The following is an 18,886-nucleotide window of genomic DNA, read 5'->3' on the forward strand; positions in this document are numbered from 1 at the left end:
TATATATATATATATATATATATATATATATATATATATATATATATATATATATATATATGAAGGCTCTTTGAGGAACTCATTCTAACCCACAATGTAAACTAACCAATAACTAATAAGTCTAGATAATTTTATTTACAACAAACAAGAGATTAAAATAAACTCAAAATCTTAACATGAATTGGGCCAACAATTTTGAAAACATGAGGAGAGATTATTAAAACTGGGAAATTTATGTTTTAATACTGCTTTTTTTATTTGAATTTGAACGTATTGATTTATTCTTTCTTTGTTTATCAAAATTTATTTAATACTTACCGTTATTTGTTGCCTGAATTTTGTCTATTCATTTTGGAGGTTGAACTTTCCTCTTAACCTCCAAAATGAAAAGAATTAAATAATATTTTGATAAACGAAGAAAGGATAAATCGTAACTGTTCAAAAGAAAACAAAAATACATTAAAATATAAATTATTCAAAAAAGTATGATGATGAGCCGTTACAAAGTCACCGTCTACCCATTACTACTATTCACACTTGCGATCTTATTTAATTAAATATCATTTATGTTAAAATGTTATTTAAATTAAATTTTATGAGATAAAATAAAGCTAAAACGTAAATTACTGTACACAGACATTGTGATGAATATAAATTTAGTATTAATTAAGTCTAAAGCAGTTTCTTGGCCTGATTATAATGTTCCAGCCTGTTTAAAACGTAACCAGTTCTGAGGTTAATTACAGGTTAATTACACCCGAGCGACGGGAAATAACGTTAATACTTGGTTCAGTCACGTTTTCATTAGTTGTTCAGTGATTTCAGCCCTGTGGTATTTTAGGCCGGGTCTATTTCAGAATAAGCTCGGCTAAATTTCGCCGCAGATGTGAAGGGCAATGATTAATTAATTATATAATTATTAGCAATGTTTAATTTTATATTTTTACTGGCAATGATTCATTAATTCTATGATTATTGGCAGCAATTAATTGATTCTATAATTATGGGCAATGATTCGTTAATTCTATAATTATTGGCAGTGATTAATTATATATAATTACTGGCAATGATTAATTATATAATTATTGGCAGTGATTAATTAATTATATAATTATTGGCAGTGATTAAGTAATTATATAATTATTGGCTAGGGTTATAATTATTGGCAGTGACTAATTAATTATATAATTATTGGCTATGATTAATTATATAATTATTGGTTATGATTGATTATAAAATTACTGGCAATGACTAATTAATTATATAATTATTGGCAATGATTAATTATATAATCTTTTGCTGGCTCTTGATAAGCGATCTTGTGTAATACTGCTGCTTAATTATTATGTAACTGAAACAAACTCTGTGGCAGTTTGAATAAATCAATGCCTTTTTTGCAATTGATGCAATTGAACTAAAAGAAAAAATATACCTTTCCCTTAAAATTTCAATTGAGAAAGTTAATTTTACAGAGGAGCTCAGTGCAGAGATATTGTTTATTTATGAATTTTTTTTTTACAGAAAATGGCGTATGTGATGAAGTACAGAAATTTACAGAGTTTTTTTCCTCCTGTTACACCTTTCAGACTTTTTAACTCTCAGTTTAATTTTCAGGGCCGAATGACCTCATAGGGGTCATCACTTGGCCTTGGTCTTAAATCTAAATTCTTTTCCTACCTCTTCCAAAATTTGCATTTTTTCCAAATTACAGCAGTGGCCTTTGTTCAAGTTACTGAATAGCCTAGACAAAGCCTGGATTAAGCCAGACAAAATACAGAATTAACAACGGCCGTGGGATATCTCAAATGTTCGAGTGTAGGTTCTACCAAATGGCTTATTTTAAGTATCTGAATTTTTTTACAAGAGGTCAGAATCCCTAAGGATCTGATAAATCTTATGATGATTTACGTAATTTTATTTGTATAGCCTTTAAGGTGAATTTATGTATCTGAAGACCACAAACGTCAGCTATTTATAAGTAATTTGCATATCCTTTAAGGTTCATTGATGTATCTGGACATTTAAAGACCACGTCAGCTGTTCGTAAGTAATCAGTTAGAATGAAAAAATTAATTTTGTTTGTTAAAAAATATTTTTGTTACTTATAAAATCCTAAAAATTTTAAGATAAATTCCCCAAAAAATTTTGATAAAGGCAGTCCCCACTTACCAGTGGCATCGGTTAACAGCGTTTCAGCACTATGGCACTTGGCTAGTGACGTTAACCAGATTTTTGGAGCCGGCAAGCGGTTACGCTGGTAAGCAGTTTATTGGAGCCAATATCCGGTTAGCGGCGCTTTCCCGGGGACAGAACCCCCGCCATTAATCGGGGACTGCCTGTAGTCAGTTTGTGTGACAAAATTAATTTTGTTGGCTAAAAAATCACATTTTTGTTATGCACAGTATAAGAGCCAAAAAATTTCAAGATGAATCCCTGAAAAACTTCAACATTAGGACCAGTGGCAATGAAAATTAATTTTGTTGGCTAAAGAATAGCATTTATCCGAAGATGATCCAACATTAAGTTAGAAAGGCAGCAGAAGATCATGTTCTGAGAACTCAGTTACCTGATTTGCTGAACTGCACAAGCACCAAGATGCAGTGAATGTGCATTGCTATCGAACTTCTCAGTTCCAGAGGTCCTTTATTCCTCCTCACACCGTTAGACTGTGGAACAGTCTCCCAGAGGATGTGCCACTGCTAATTCAAAGGTTGAAGCGAAGATGCAACACATAGTACCCAAATACAATTCTTCTTGTATCAATAATTTACTCACATTTTTATCTATGTATTAATTTGTTCATTTATTTTTCTCTTTTGTTAAGTGACCTCTTCTTTTTTGGATTGCCAATTACCTTCTATTACTTCTTTCTAATGAATACCATATTCCTTAGAAGCTTGAAATTTCAAGTCAGTGGCCCCTATGGGGTTGTTTCATATGAATAGGGTTCATCTTCCAAATGACAACAATAATGAAGCTGAGAAGATGGGAACTAAAATGTATATCTCGACAAGGGTTAATTTGTGACACTATTTGTATGGTGTTAAGGGGTTAGAGAGTCACGAAATGCTGCTTTTAGAGGATATTCACCATTATGAAGTTATGAGTGAAAACTGCTCTTTCTCTTTGACCAAGGTTGTACGGTGTCGGAGGAAGTAAACAAAGATAGAGGAAAGGAAGAGAATTAAAGAAAATAATTTAGTAATAGCTGCACTTTTTTGTGACTGACCTGAGAAAATTTGTTGCACTGAAAAAACTTTTGATGAATATTCCTATCTGATCTGATGCTTTACACAGTGGGAAGTGATGACTGAATGGGAGAAAAGTTCATAATGTGTTGTGTTGTCCAAACTTTGAACTTATTATTTGGAAGGAAGTGGAAATAAAGATTAGGTGGTAAGAATACAATGTACTGTATGTAAAATGAAAATGCTAAATTCACTCAGAAATATTTCTACACCACAAGATAAAGTGACAACTTATAATCTCCAATTTCCTAGCATCTACCTATATACAGTACAGTATGTATAACATTCTAAAAACTAGTATATATGTACGTTATCTCTGGTGCCAATATATTGCCCATGGAAAGACTGAGGGACCTCGCCTTTTGCCCTGAACTCTGCCCTGCTCAATTCTGTCATATCTGTTGCATTTAACACTAATAAAGCTACAAAGGAAGGATCGCCTTTCTTCAGCAGAGTCGATAGTACCACACCATCGTCTTCTTCCTTGCCGTCTGGGGCTTGCACAAAAATCGGTTCACATGGAAAGTATCCTTCCTCTGCAAACTCTGTAGTGTGTCCAGTTTTAACATCAACTTTAACTAATCTATCAAACATCAGCGTCTGTTCTTTGGCACTCATTCCGTACGCATACCTGTACGGCTTTCCGTTCCTTTTGTAATTTATTCTTGGTAGGTCAAAGACTTCGGCACATACTCTTTCAAAGGAACAGAGAACGGAGCCGTCGTTTTGCTTGATTGCCGTGCAGGTACTGCAGCCTTTCTTGACCAAGTCATCCCCTGCTCTTGCAGCTTTGACGCCAGCTACCGGAAGGACGAAACGCAAAAAGTTTGTGTGCAAAGATAAACGGCTGGGGTCATCCGGATGCTTTTCAATATTTTTAACCCACAAACTGTCAACAACTTCTCCCTCCAAACTGCCACAGAGATCCAGAAAAATCTGGCCCTCCTGTTCCCAGGCGTTGACGTGATGGAACGTAGAAAACCCACGGGACTTGTAACACACAGGTACTATTCGGCCAGAAGATCTTTCGACTATTCTGAAGAAAGTGTCTTCATCGGACATCCATTTAATGGACTCCTGCGGGACATCTGTTGATTATGCTCCCTTCAATGATTTTGCCGAGTTTTAAAACCAGAGGCTGCTCCACGAAAACCCAGTAATTTTCAGTCATCGCAAAGCTGTGAAAATAAGATGGCTCTAGCTTTCTGTGGGAAGGAACTGAAGCCACAACTTTAGCATCCTTGAGTTGGCCATTGGGCATTTTGATGATGCTGTAACAAGTTCCGTTGAGGTTGGTGAAGGAGGATCCCATGTTGTAGACGGTTCCATCTGGGTCTATGTGAGGATGAGCAGTAGCCATGTTGACAGCGATGTACTTTGTCAAGTTTTTCTGTAATTGACAAGAAGTTTAGTTATTAACTTTTTCATTAAAGTGAAATAAAGTATTATTATATCTAGGGATTAATGCTATCATATTATTACTATTATTCAGTGGATGAAACCTATTCGTATGGAACAAGCCCACAGGGGCCACTGACTTGAAATTCAGGCTTCTAAAGAATATGGTGTTCATTTGGAAGAATTAAGAGGAAGTAGAGTGAAATACATAAAGAAGAGATCTCACGTATCAAAAAAGAAAAAAAATTAATATATGGATAAATATATAAATAGATAAAAAGTATTAAAATGCAAGAAGAATAGTATTAGGGTAGTAATGCATTGCATTTTTGCTTGAACCTCTGAAGTTCCAATTGCATGAATCCTCTGGGAAGCTGTTCCTCAGTCTAACGTGGGGAGGAATAAAGGACCTCTGGAACTGAGAAGTTCAACAGCGAGGCACATATACCACATATTGGTGCTGCTCTTCAGTGAATCTGGTTGCTCTCGGCAGATAAAGGGGATCAGGGATCAATTGTGAATGTGAAGGATCTCTGTTGAAATACAACTTATGAAAAAGTGACAAAAAAGAGACCATCCGTCGATGGTCCAAGTCATAACTGCTACTATTAGGAAACGGAAACCTACCACCACGAACCACTCCATCTAAAAGAGATAAATCTGTGGCAGCAGCAGACATCCACACCAGGGAACAGTATTCCAGTAAAGGAAGTACAAATGACTTCAAACAGGTTGCATTGATTTTATCACTGTTATAAATATATGAGGCCTTATGAACAATACCTAACTTTCATGTGATATTTGCTGAAACTTTCATTAGATGTTTTCCAAAAGTTAGATGTGAGTCAAAAGTCACACCTAGAACAGTTAAAGCTTCAGACTCGTTCAGCAAAGTTCCATCCACCTGAAGGGGAGGATGGGGTGGGAAATCTGTATGAGATCTGCTAATCAATAGTGTTTTCATTTTACTGGAGTTCAGCCTCATTCCTCACCGACTACACCATTCCCTGATCTGGTCCTGATTGAGGCTGAGGGCAGCTTCATTTCTCATAAGTGGAGACTTTACTACACCCACAAGCGTTTCATCATCGGCATTCTGAACAATCTTGTTTTCCAGACCAACAACCACATCACTTGTATACAATAAAAATAACAATGGACCAAGAACACTGCTGTGTGGAATTCCAGACACAATAGGTCTTGGTTCACTAAAGATCCCATCCACAGCAACTCACTGCTGCCTGCCTGAAAGGAAATCTTGAAGCAATCCAAAGACATATCTACCCACTCCAAGATTCTGAAGTGTATAAATAAGTGCTTTGTAATTTACTAAATTGAAAGCAGCACTAAAATCTGTTTGAATTATTTGGCACCCAAAACCCTTATCAAAGTTCCCTTGCAAATGGCATGTCAAGTCTAAAAGAGCATCGCAGGTACCTAACTGCTTCCTGTATGCATGTTGCGTATCAGCTAACAATCCTTTAGATACCATATACTTATATGCTGACTTAAAAATAAGATTTTCAGCAACTTTGGAGAGTACAGGGAGAATAGAGATTGGTCTGCGGTTACTGCAGTCTGCAGATATGCCACTCTTTGGAACAGGCACTGTATTACCGAGCTTGCACTCATCTGCAAAGATACTACATCGACATAAAAATCTGTAGAATCTAATAATCTTGGGAGACAGCACACTAGAAACTTTTTTAAAAAACAAAGGAAAGAAACTATCAGGATCTTCTTCACCCCAGCTATCAAGTTATCGAGAATTTTCTTAACATCCCTGGTGCGAAATGCAGATTTTGTAAGAATAGGTTCAGGACGACAAGTATCAGGGAAAGGGACATCCTCAGCTGATTGCTTAGCTTCAAAAGCTCGATGAAGCAGTCCAGCCTTTTCTCTAGGGCCAGTAACCAACCTATCATCATCTGTTAGTAGGGGTGGAATGGAAGATGAGCCTGACCCAAAGATAGATGATGCATGAAGTAAATAAATTAAACAGAACCTCATTATGCAGAAAATTAAAGTAAAAAGTGGTGCACAAGTAAGGTCTCTTTAATTAAGAGCTTTGCAATACTGCAGACACATTTGCATTAAATGAATATTTCCCTGTAAAGCGTCATTCACTTATGTCTGCTCATTTACAGGGGATGCATACCGCAACCCCCGCCCCCCCATGAATAGCTAAAATCCACGAATACTTAAAACCCCTCTAAAAACACTTAGAACTGCCTATTTTGATAATATAAACACAAGAAAAAACCCTCTAAAAATGCTTATACCCGAGTATTTTAATAGTTTTATCACAAATCGTGAGAACGCGAATACAGGGGGTTTACTGTACTTTCAAATACTGTACTATATATATGTAATACGTACAGTAATGTATTTTATGAAGTTTTTATTCATCAAACGTGCTTCATCGTTCTTACCTTATCCCCAATGGTCTTGAGAGTCTCGGGATCTATCTGTCGAACGTAGCATGACTCTGTCAGGGCAAACATTTCTTCTTGGCCTGGCATATGTTGATCGAGCAATTGTCCGACATCACCTTGTCAGTCGTCGGGATCACGAGGGCACTTTTAAAATGCCCGAAAAGTTTTCCGCACGGATCCGGGTAAGCTGCCGTGCCAAATCCCGTAATGACGATTCGGTTGGCAGCCTTGTTTTTCTGGTAAGCGTCGCTTTCGAGGAAACGGGAGCGGTAAGTGACCCGGCCGGAGGATATGTTGAACTGGTGGAGCAGGGCCAAGGCGTCGAAGAGGTGGCGGTACTGGGTGTTGCCGACGTGGAGAGTGCCTGGGCCGTTCCTTATGACTCGTCCTTCCAACCATTCTGGGATGGTTCCCTTCACGTGGCCTTCTACTTCCTCTGCCGTTTCCTGGTCGTTGTGATACAGATAATGAGAAAAACCATTGCAAGGGTAAGGATGGATGCTAAGGAACTTACTTTTAGTACAAAGAAATGGGGCCAAAATATATACATAGAAAAATAAACAAAGGTGATTTGGTTTTTGTGTTCTTGAAGAAGCATTGCGAGTTATCAATGGAATTTTGTTGTTATAATTCTGTGTGAAATAAGTAAAATGAAAAACCAATGCTTCTTGCCTCTTTAACTGCTGGAGTTATTATTATTTCATGGTATCAACACCACTGACTCTATTTACAGACAAGCATGGCTTACATGAAGTTATCAGTGAGAGGTTAAAGTTGGAGCCAGGTAAAGTTGAAGAACTTGTTCAACTTGAAGGTAGCGTTTAGGCCATCAGTTGCTTGTGAAACCCCGTGCAGAAAATTCTCAACATAAGCCACTTCCCTGCTTCATTCATGGGCCAGTTTCATTTGAATTTATATACTTGATCTTTACACTGAAGGCACCACTTGAAATTCTCTTTGGGAGTTTCCATTAGCCCAAGTTCCATTACTTATGCCTTTGACCTCACATACTTTCCATTTGGTCTTTGTACTTACTTGTCTAACCCCTTGAACTTTGCACTGTACCCAAAACAAACATCATTCCTTCTCTCCGCTACAAGGAGTTATAACATAAAGCAAAATAATCCTGAAATATTTTCCTTTATCTTATTGATAAACTTACCTCGCTACATTCTCTGAGCCACAGAGATCTCCCTGATGCTTCATCCATCTGACCTCCTCTGTTGCCAATGGAGTGAGCATATTTACTTGGGGCCTCGTCTGAGCAGCGGCTGTGTAATCTTCCCAGCAAGATAGTCGTCTCTTATGGAACAGGTTGATAAGTGCCTATCAGGACTTAAAAGGAAACTCAAGAAGTTAGAAGTGTTAAGTAATCTCTTAATCTTATCATCCATTGTACTACATCAGCGCTGCGACTCTACCAAGTATTATATTACTTTAATTCAGTGATACTACACAAGTCTTGGGCGATAAAGAAGGCTCTTAAGTATATTTGTATTCTGTAACCTTGTCCTAATCTTATCTATGTTTATATATACATATATAATATGTATGTTTATGTATAAAGTCACACATACCCCTTAATATCAAATTCACTTTGTTTTGGGAGAACCACCTCAATTGGACAGACATTTTGGGGTCTGAGTTTCTGATAAGTAACAAAGTAACTTGAAAATTTTCTAGATACATCTTACAGCTAATTGCAACTCCACATAGATCCTAACCTAAACTAAACTGTACTTTTACACTTAACAGAAAATTTAGAATGTTTATTGAAAAATTTGATATCTAAAATGGTAAAACAGTAAAAAATACTTACAATATTGCAGCCGATGAGCACAGGAGTCTCCTAAGATGAAATGTCACTACCATATATCCAAAGGAATTTAGTCGACCCCCCAGTATTCGTCGGGGATGCATACCACAACCCCAAAGAATAATTCTTTTCCATAATTAAAAAAGTAATTATTCTTTAGTTTGCATGAGAAGGGTAAGGTAGTACCTTAATCAAGATACGATAATAATTTCATAAAACAACATATGGCAAGATCATCACTTATAGTATAAATTATAGTATCTTACCCACTTTACGTTATGACTCTTTAGTACGACTGCTCATTTTGTTCCCACTAGGAATCTGCGACCTTTCCGTGCCAACTTACTTGTCGGTCTTTTCATGTACAGTTTCATTTCCAGGTCCTGCATGACATGACAGTAATGGGACTGGACCCAAAACGCTTGCATTACACCTTTTAGTTTGCAAAAATTCCCAGAAATCTCACCTTCTCCAAGATTTGTGTTGAAGGCAAGTTCCACTGATACTTTAGGTAATTATATTACTTCTGCAAATTGCCAATTGGTCAAGCCTTTCGTACATTTTCTTTTGATGGTACGGTCAGCTATACCCTAGGTTTTATAAAATCAAAAAAATTAAGTACATTTTTATATTTTAAATGCCATTTCTTGTACAAACAAGGACCCACGCTGTTTACAATAGCTAGCCTTCTTGCCTGATAACAGGGCAGTTGAATGGTAATCAAATACATTTAGGAGTTTATGTTTATTAATACATTAATACAATATATGGTACAGGTAATGCAATGTGGCGAAGGATGGTATGTACTGTGTTTTATCTGTATATTTAATATATATTTATATACAATATACAGTATAAGAATCTATACAAACATGCCATGATTAACTACCTAAACGACCCACTTTCTCAACTGAGTATTAGAAAGGAAAATGAAAAATAGTTCCCACATTCTCAAACAAGATTGTCTGAGTAAACACATATAGTAGTTCAAATTCTGCAGTCACACATTATGCCTTGACGTAGGAGTCGCTGTCTTTGGCTAGTGTCTAAGTTTTGGATGAGTATTCACCCGAATGTGTGGCATTGAAAGGAACAAATGGACATCTCGTACAAGCTTCACCAATCTGATTTGAGGCCTATCGAAAAAGCAAATGAAAACAGTCTTCGGAAATGGAGGAACACCAACGGATGATCTGTTTATTAAACGTCCATACCAACCAATGCTGCATTTTATTAGTTGGCAAAATAATATTAACAAGGAAACTACTGTATTCAGTAATATCACATTGCAACCAATTTGACACTTGACTGGTCAGGTAATCAGATACCTATCTCTGATTTGCAGTACTGTACACTTATATATAGCACAATATTTATAAGGGTTCCAGTATCAGTATAATGTGCACATACTGTATATGAGCTAGTCATAAGAGTAAGTTTATTATAATATGAAATAGAAATCCATATTATTCACTGTCCAGACTCATTCACCACATTTACATACACAAAAATGATCATCTTGGTACATATCTCTTTTCACCTACGTCGCTTAATACTTAACTATTAAAACCAATGCTCCAGATAGCGTCCTTTCTTAGCTTAAGAGCCAAAGGGAATCTTAAAATATTTCGTTTTTCTTCGGGTCGAGAGACCAAGAAAGACGCCGACTGAACCTTCAAGAAGGTAACTACAGATTCATGGCACCCACTGCGTACTCGGATGATCACAGCAGCAGCACATTGACGGTAATCTTCGTAACCGTGATTACAAGTACTCCGATACAAAAATATACAGCTCAGATGACATATATTTAAAATACACTTTACATTTTGGTTAAGCAATAATACAATGGAGTAGAAATACACATCACGAACATCCAGCTATGTACAAAGAACACCGTACACAGTAAAATTGTGCATGGATACAAATGTCGGGACACTTGTCTAATAAAATATAGAATCTGTAAGCTAATCCTGTAGACAATAATCGGTTTCAGGTCTGCAAGAACATTAGTCTTGCACTATAAATCTGTGGAGGTCTTTTTCTCCAAGAGTGACAAGCTTTCAAGACAGTACCTCAAGAGCTCGCACTTTATTCTTGAATTTATACAAAACTGACAGTTAAAGCAAATATTCCCTTTTATGAAAGTTGAGTATTGTATATACATTTTAACTTACGACCTAAGAAAAAAGTCAATGATAAACACTATGTACACAAAAGTGCGCGAGTGCCCTCAAGTTGCAACCACAATTCAGTGTCGACTGTGGTCTCATCAAGGCCACCAGCACTTGATGGCTTCTTTGCCTTTTGCAGTTCTGTATACAGACACCACCCTACTTACAAATGAGTCACTTTCCGGACGGCCATTTGTATGCCGGATTGTTTGCAAGTTGGTTGCTGTACTCTTCATGCCTATTCAAGTACGGTATGATATAAAATCAGTCACACAGAATTTGAACTTGCAGGTGGCAAAGGGGAGCGCTCTGAACACAATTTTAATTTTTGATCCCATTCGTTTGTATCTCTGAATGTTTGTACGTTGAATGCTCGTAAGTAGCGTGGTGTCTGCATGTCATGTATACAGTATACAGGTAAATTTGAGCAAATTATACTAAAATAACTGCATGCATCTACTGAAAAGTAACAAAATAAATCTTTACCTACGTCATTTTTAGCTCGTCAGTCACTTCAAATCCCGTCGTCACTTTGGTTATACGGTACAGTACCAACGTTTTACACGAGTTGATACGTTATTTGTCCAAAAGTACTTTTAGATTACACAACCTATGTCAGATTTTTACAGTCATATAAATAATTGACTTCTGTCAAACTATAAAACTTTTCACCTTAATTAACTGGAGTGGCTGCTTATTTAAAACAATTTTGACATACTGTTATTTCTCGCACCTCTGAACCCACGTGGATTTTAAGTGCAGATCCCAAAGAAAAAATTTTTACCCTGGCTGTCCTGATTTTAACTAGAGCTTAACAGTACAGTGATAACTAAATGAATACATTACAATCACAAGCATTTGTAATTCAGCTACACTTTCTATTTTATATATTTTTACTTGGACTGGTTATAGTCAACGTAAACACGAACCACTTCTCCGGAATATTTGCGCTGTGAAGGGAGGTAGTAGAAGTCGGGGGTCATGTCCTGCATCGCTGTGTTGTAGGAGGGCAGGGACGAAGTGGTCGATCCTCGTGGCAGAGAGTAGGTCCCCCGGGGGTCAGGTCGAACCTGGGGAACGTTTCTGGGGCGCTGCAGGGAACGAGTGTCGCCTCCATAACCTCCTCCTGCGGGATGCGACACGTGGCCTCCGTTCATGCTTCCGTTGTAGCCCCCTCCACTTACATGGCCGTTGGTCCTGCCATAGGTCCCGTGGTTGCCATTTGGCCGCAGCGTTCCGTTGTGTCCTTGCCGTCGGGAGTTAACGCCGTTCTCTTCGGTTTCGAAGCTTTCGTACGCGTAGTTCATGTTGCCTTGGCTATAATCTTTCCATCCGGAGTTTGTTATTAAACGTTCCTGTGGAGAAAGCACATGGGTCGTTGTCAGCATAATGAATGCTGTAAATAATTGTTAAAAATTTATGACATATGCTCAAAGTAATATTGTCTTTCAATGAGGGTTTATTTGTTGAAAACAAATAAAAATATCTATGAGAACAATTATTTCAGACAAAGGCAGCTTAATATTTTGCACTAAACATTTCAAGTAAGGACAAGTAAGTAAAAATCAAATAATATACTGTATAACAAATAAGAATTCATCAGATATTCCAGAGTAATTTACATTTTTGAAGAATTACTGTGCGAGAGCAAAGTTTTCCTAAAGCAAAGCAAGATTTTCATTACAGAATTTCAAGTAATTTTTGACAATGTTCTGTTAATTACAGCTACAGAAAAATGGTAAACTGGCCATCACCTACTTATTCCACATCAAAAATATAAATGTAATTCATCTGCAGTTCATGTAATGCATTTTGAGCTCTCTAATTGAATATATCTCATTGAGGATACCACAAAAATTGAAAGTAACAAGCATGAGAATGAACTTCACATAACATTACAGGCTGCCAATTGGAAATATCTTGATGTCATCTTGGCAAACGGAAAAACAGAAACTTAAATGGGGGGAGCAAACTGTAACCCGTGATTAAGCTGGAAAGTACATCATATTCTGTGGCAGGTTGTCATTAAGCGGCAAGCTTCCAATGCCGTCGTCATTGGCATTCCAAACAAGCTTTTCAAAAGCAAAACACCAAACTTTTCTCGTTGTCAGTGCAACACAGTCTTTACTCTTTGGATGGGGCATACAGGGGGGCGGGGAAAATGCAAAGCAGGAAAAACCACATAACTTCCCTCCGTGCAGTATCCTTCAAGTACGTTCTCTCAAATTTGGACGTCTAAAACCCTTTCGTAAGATGGTGTATATGTGGCCTCAGTAAAAAGAATATTTCATACTTAGAACAAGCAGCCGTTACCATAACATGTCTAGTTTTTTAGACCTTAATAAATAATATCCAAAGGTATTTTATTTACTTTTACATACTTCCTTGTCATGAGGAAAATTACTTTTTCAATTTCAGTCAAATGTACCTCGAATCAAAAGTACTATACTGTACATATCTTCATAATTTATAAAAATTAATTCCACAACAATGGATACAAAAGTGTATGTGTAATGTTTACACCTAATTTTATATTTATGAAGCAAATCCATTGTTTAAAAAAATTTTAACAGGACCAACACGTGCCATTTGCATTTTTCATTCCATCCAAATGGTGGTTGGACTGGGGTTAAGATAGAAACAAGTTGTCAGAATCAGCAATTACTTGGTTATTGTTAACAAGTCCAATCGAACTCCATCACCTACTTATTCGACAAAATAAAAACGTATTTAACGTACTCTCTATACCTACAACTGGCTACGCCTTGGCCAATTTGGGTTTATAATTTTGATAAATATTCTTTGCTAGTAACTGACAAAAGTAGTTTTCTCTGAACATGCAACATACACAGTCTCAGCTTGTATAGTTTTTAAGTCCTAACCTAAGCAGTGAACTGTAGTGTACTGGCTTCCTAATCATATTCTTGCAAAAGCCCTGAGGATTGTTAGAAGTATATGAAATCGCTTTGTGTTCTGTCTCAGCCCTTCTGAAAATAACAAATACAGTCGATCCCTGGGATTCACAGGGAATGCTTATCACAACCCCCCCATGAATAGCTAAAATCTGTGAATACTTGACACCCCTCTAAAAACGCTTATAACTGCCTATTTTTGACAGGTCAAACACCAAAAAACCCTGTAAAAATGCTTATACCTGAATATTTTAATAGTTTTATCACAAAAAGTAAATTTAGTCATGAAAATGATATGAAAATACAGTAATCTGTGAATATTTCTCTATGAAAAATACCGCAAATAGGCGAGTTTCCCACGAATAATGTGTACATATGATCCACAGAGAAATCCGCAAATAGATGAAGCCGCGAATCTGGAACCGTGAATAGAAGGGGGTCCACTGTATATGTTTTGTATAATTTGTGCATATTTTGATCTCAACTACTAACATTACACCTCTATACCTTCAACAGGTAATCCTGTGCAGCACAGCTGAAGTACATTTAGCTCATGTCATTAAGAACGTAAGGATATTTTGGATCACCAATTGAGGAATAAGATGAGTAAATATAATAATTTCTAAATACAAAAAAAAAACTTGCATTAAATTGTTTCCAGATTTATGAGAATGTACTTCCACTTAACTGAATCAAGTTGACATTTGTGCATTTCACAATTTTACGGTGAAAGGGAAGTTCAAGTGGTACGGTAAACACCTCATTTTGCTTCAGAGCAAGTGATAAAAGCATTTAAGGGGGCTTGAGTTTAAATGGTATTACTACACATCATCTTCAAACCAACTCAAAAAAACTTGTAGTGAATTGTACCTGTGCACGTTGAGGGGGTTTCGGGAATGCATAAAACGTGTTCTTTGCAACTGCAGGGGGGGGAGTGAAACTTGCCCGGGGCACAACCTCACAACTACTGTACACGTTTCCTTTTATCAGCCACCCATCACCATACCTTAAAACATGACAGCTCTTCCCATGCTTGTCTGAAAAGGGCTAGGATTAATCTGGCACGACGCCAGGAGATTCAGTATAAAGAGGAGTCCCCGTTTTGACCGGGGTAGAAGCCTGGGAAAGGACCATAGACGACCTGTACCCACTCTGTGGTGAACTCGGGTATGCCGGTGGGGGCTCCACCTTGGCATTTACTAACCCCACATGGCTACCTGAAGGAGACACAGCACCAGCACCCCCACCATAGCCACCTTTCAGCATTCCAGTCTCAGCCGACGGCTCCACCTACAGTGTACCAGACAGGGAAGACCCAAGAACCACCCAAAGGGACAGCCAGAGAAAGGTTAACAACAGCGTTAGCTCGGCGGTACAATCGGAAATCGTAACACAAAAACAATGCTACTGCAAGAGGCAAGTTTGAGATCAAATCTCCTTCAAGTTCAAAAACACTGTTAGTAATGCAAAGGATTCTCTTCAACATTTTTATCTTCTCTTTTTGAGGTTTTCTGACATCATGCACTAAAAAGCTTCTTGGAAGTGACACTACGACTTTTTATGCTTCAGGAGATTTTTTTTATTTTTAAGGCTTTTGAGAAAAAAACATTTAGTTGAAAAACTACTCTAGATGAAAGAAAAGTGAAAAAGCTTTACTCTAATGCAAATTATTTAGATGAATGACTTTTTTTTTTAAAGAGTGAAGTTAGAGGATTCTAATACACTTATTGTACTCTAAAGACTTACCCCTACAAACTAAACCTTGAAAATATTAAGTACAGTAAAGTCATAGGTCTAAACTAAATGCAATCACTTCCCCTTTAACTATTTCTTAAACATGCTCCTAAACGCCTTAACTAAGGATGTTCATTTTAAATGTCAAGCAGTTTCACTAACTACAGAACTGATTGATTTCAGCTAGTAAAAAGCCTGTATTTAAAAACATGCGTATTTGCATACTCAAGCATTTCACCGAAGCTCATTTCATACACTCATTCACAGTCCTTAGTATCTATATCAAATGTGTGATTCATATTCTCACACAAAAAGTAAGATAAGAGAGATACACTCATTCACAGTCCTTAGTATCTAATCCTTAGTATCTAAATTAAACAGTTGATCCAAATTCCCACAGGAAAAGTAAGAAAGAGTCAAGTCATTTTTTTCCCTAATGCTAAAACTATGAAGTGTTCATACGGGGAACGTTATAATCTTTTATAATCTTTGGGTCGTATGTTCAGGAAATTTCCACTTTCCACTGTCCCCCTCAGCACGGCTTTGTAACACTTACTATTTCGTGTATTTCACGTCAGATTTATAGATAAAAATCGCCAAAATTACAAATTTAAAGTGTGCATGTGATTGGTGCACTACCCTCCTTACTAACAGATGTCTAAGGTTGCTGAATTGGAATTATTCCATATCTTAAGCTAAAACAGGTTTAGGTAATTAAGTCTAATCATTATTTCTGATGTATATTCAACCACAACCCACAGCTAGTGCAAAAAAAATCCACTTTGTAAAACTGTACAAAGCTTTGTATTCTGTCCTCACAGAAATGCTTTTTCACAGATCTTTTATTTATCCACTGATTTATATATCATCCTTCTATTGCCTGGACTCTGTACCCTATAAAGTGTTACATGGCTGTTCCAAGGCTCAAGTATTGTAAAGTATCTTGGATTATTCATAATGCATTCACTGTGAAACAAATTCAAATTGTTACTATTTATACTAAGTTGCTCCAGCCCAGTAATTCTGAGAAATATATTCTACCATGACATTTGATCTTGAATAAGTCAATCAATATCATAAACAGACAAAAAATGCTTCCTGCATAAACTGTTCTGTCATGAACTGTAACAGTAAAACCAGAAATTTCATGGCTATCTAGAAATGTGATCTTGTGGGTTACCCTAAAATCTTCCAAAATAATCTGCCGTGATGATTAGGTCCAGCCACAGAGAATCTTTCAAAACTTTTAAAAATCTTAAAATGAATCAGTATTTCCTCCCATCATAACTTGAGCCAACATTTGCTTTTGAAAAAGACTTTGACAGGGATCCCTTTCCAATTCATTTCAGAGACTTTTCCAATTATATTTGTAGAAAAATAAGCAATATAATTACAGGGTATTGTTACTACAGATTATCTGAATATATTGATACTATTATTATTCAGAAGATGAGCCTGTTCATAAGGAACAAGCCCTCCATAGTGGCCACTGACTTGAAACTCAACCTTCCAAAGAATATTGCAGTGCTGTAATGCGTTCCACCTTCTCTTGAACTCTTGAGGTTCCAATTCCAAAACATTCTCAGGAAGACTGTTCCACAGTCCTCCAGTGGTGTGAGGAATAAGGAACAAAGATGAATCTAGCAGAATTAGTTGCATTTTCTCATTCGATTAACGTTCACGATCTTTGTATGATAACCTGTCATCTAACTGCCGACATTATATTACCTAAGTTTCAAATACAGTACTGAAGGAGACAAGTGGAATAAGTCATGCTATGTTATAAACAATAAGTCACGTAACAACGCCAGCTGACAAGAGTCCGTCCAGTGCTACCTGAAATCTAAATTCCCCGAAAGAAAGACAAGCGTTCCTTTACCTTCGTACTCACAGGAGGGGAGCGGTTCTTCTTGATCCTCGAAATGGTGACAATCGCTTGAATGACCGTCAGCAGGAGGAGGAAGCCAACGACACCAATGATTATCCACATCTTGTTCACCTCCAGGAACCTGAAGGTAAAATTAACAGATTAAATTTGTTGTGAACGAAACAACAAAACACTGGTCAGTGACGTGATCTGTATATGTATTGGACCAGCCACTGAAAAAGATGAGTTTTTAAGGAACCAGTAGGGAAGTGTACTTACGTCACAGAATGCCCAGTTTTCATTATATGACAAAAATTGATAAGGCATGGCTCCTCTACACTGGAGTGATAAGTATGAAACGTTTTTCCATGAGAAACTACAAGCGCTATGCCACTTTTAAAAATTGCTAATTTTGTTGTCATACATGTGTATTTTTTGGATTAATGGGCTTCTATACTTATCAGCTATATTATCATCATTAATTTTTGCTTGGCTACCATTTTAGATGTCATATATTTTCAAACAAATCTTTAAAATTAAATGTAAAGTGAAAAGTACAGGTTAGTTTAGGGTAGGAGCAATGCGGAATTGCTGTTAGCTGTAAGATATCTGCGAAACATCGAAGTGCCAGCTATAACGTGGGGTCTTCATTACTTAACAAGAATTGTTGCTTACAAAGCCAGAACCCCAAAAGTATCTGTTACGTTTAAGTGTTAATATAAGTTGATATTATACCTGGCTCTTTGCAGTCTAAATTTACAGTCTCCTTTGGGCAGAGTCCATGAACAGTACAGTACACTGAAGTGTCTGTTACCTTTAGGTACTTCTGTATTAAGTTGGCATTATATCCAACTCTTTGCAGTCTAGATTTACTAAGTCCCTTCTGGGTAGAGTCCAGGGACGGTATACTCATTCCCAGCTTTGTTCAGAGTTGCCACAACTTCTCAGATACTTCCTGAGATTAGCAAGAGTAAAATAATTCAGGGTACTAATCACTTGGGACCTGTTTGCAGTGTCCCTCAAAACAGCAGCACCTTGATTTAACAGACGCTTTGAGGGTCCGGCTTTCTAATCAGTAAACAAAGGCTGGAAGGTAACAAAGACCCTACAGTATTATAGCCCGAACTTAAATATTTTCTAGATATCTGACAACTAACAGCAATTCCACCTTGTTCCCAACCTAGACTAATGTCTACTTTACATTATACATTCAATTTAAGAGATTTATCTAACTGTATCACATCTAAATTGGTAGCATAGCCAAAAATATAATCATAATGCTGTAACAGATAAGTACAGGCA

The 18,886-nt window shown here is 37.0% G+C and overlaps 1 protein-coding gene and 1 pseudogene across 11 annotated transcripts in view; both read right to left on the reverse strand.

Moving 5' to 3' along the window:
* Positions 1 to 3,394: 3,394 nt before the first annotated feature.
* Positions 3,395 to 8,399, reverse strand: LOC136829694 (carotenoid-cleaving dioxygenase, mitochondrial-like; annotated as a pseudogene).
* Positions 8,400 to 9,626: 1,227 nt separating this feature from the next.
* The window catches only part of nahoda, a 157,260-nt gene continuing 148,000 nt past the window's right edge, over positions 9,627 to 18,886 (reverse strand). For 6 of the 11 annotated variants that reach the window (XM_067088861.1, XM_067088859.1, XM_067088853.1 and 3 more), the window contains 2 exons: positions 17,597 to 17,726; positions 9,627 to 12,426 (listed from right to left, as the gene is read on the reverse strand). In XM_067088861.1, coding sequence (XP_066944962.1) covers positions 11,965 to 12,426; positions 17,597 to 17,726 — 592 coding nt within the window. In that variant the 3' untranslated portion in view covers positions 9,627 to 11,964. Of the gene's footprint in view, positions 12,427 to 14,989; positions 15,274 to 17,596; positions 17,727 to 18,886 lie in introns of all 11 variants that reach the window. The other 5 variants (XM_067088860.1, XM_067088854.1, XM_067088864.1 and 2 more) reach the window with 3 other exon arrangements.

The sequence above is a fragment of the Macrobrachium rosenbergii genome, chromosome 45, assembly GCF_040412425.1.
Source record: "Macrobrachium rosenbergii isolate ZJJX-2024 chromosome 45, ASM4041242v1, whole genome shotgun sequence".
Lineage (NCBI taxonomy): Eukaryota > Metazoa > Arthropoda > Malacostraca > Decapoda > Palaemonidae > Macrobrachium > Macrobrachium rosenbergii.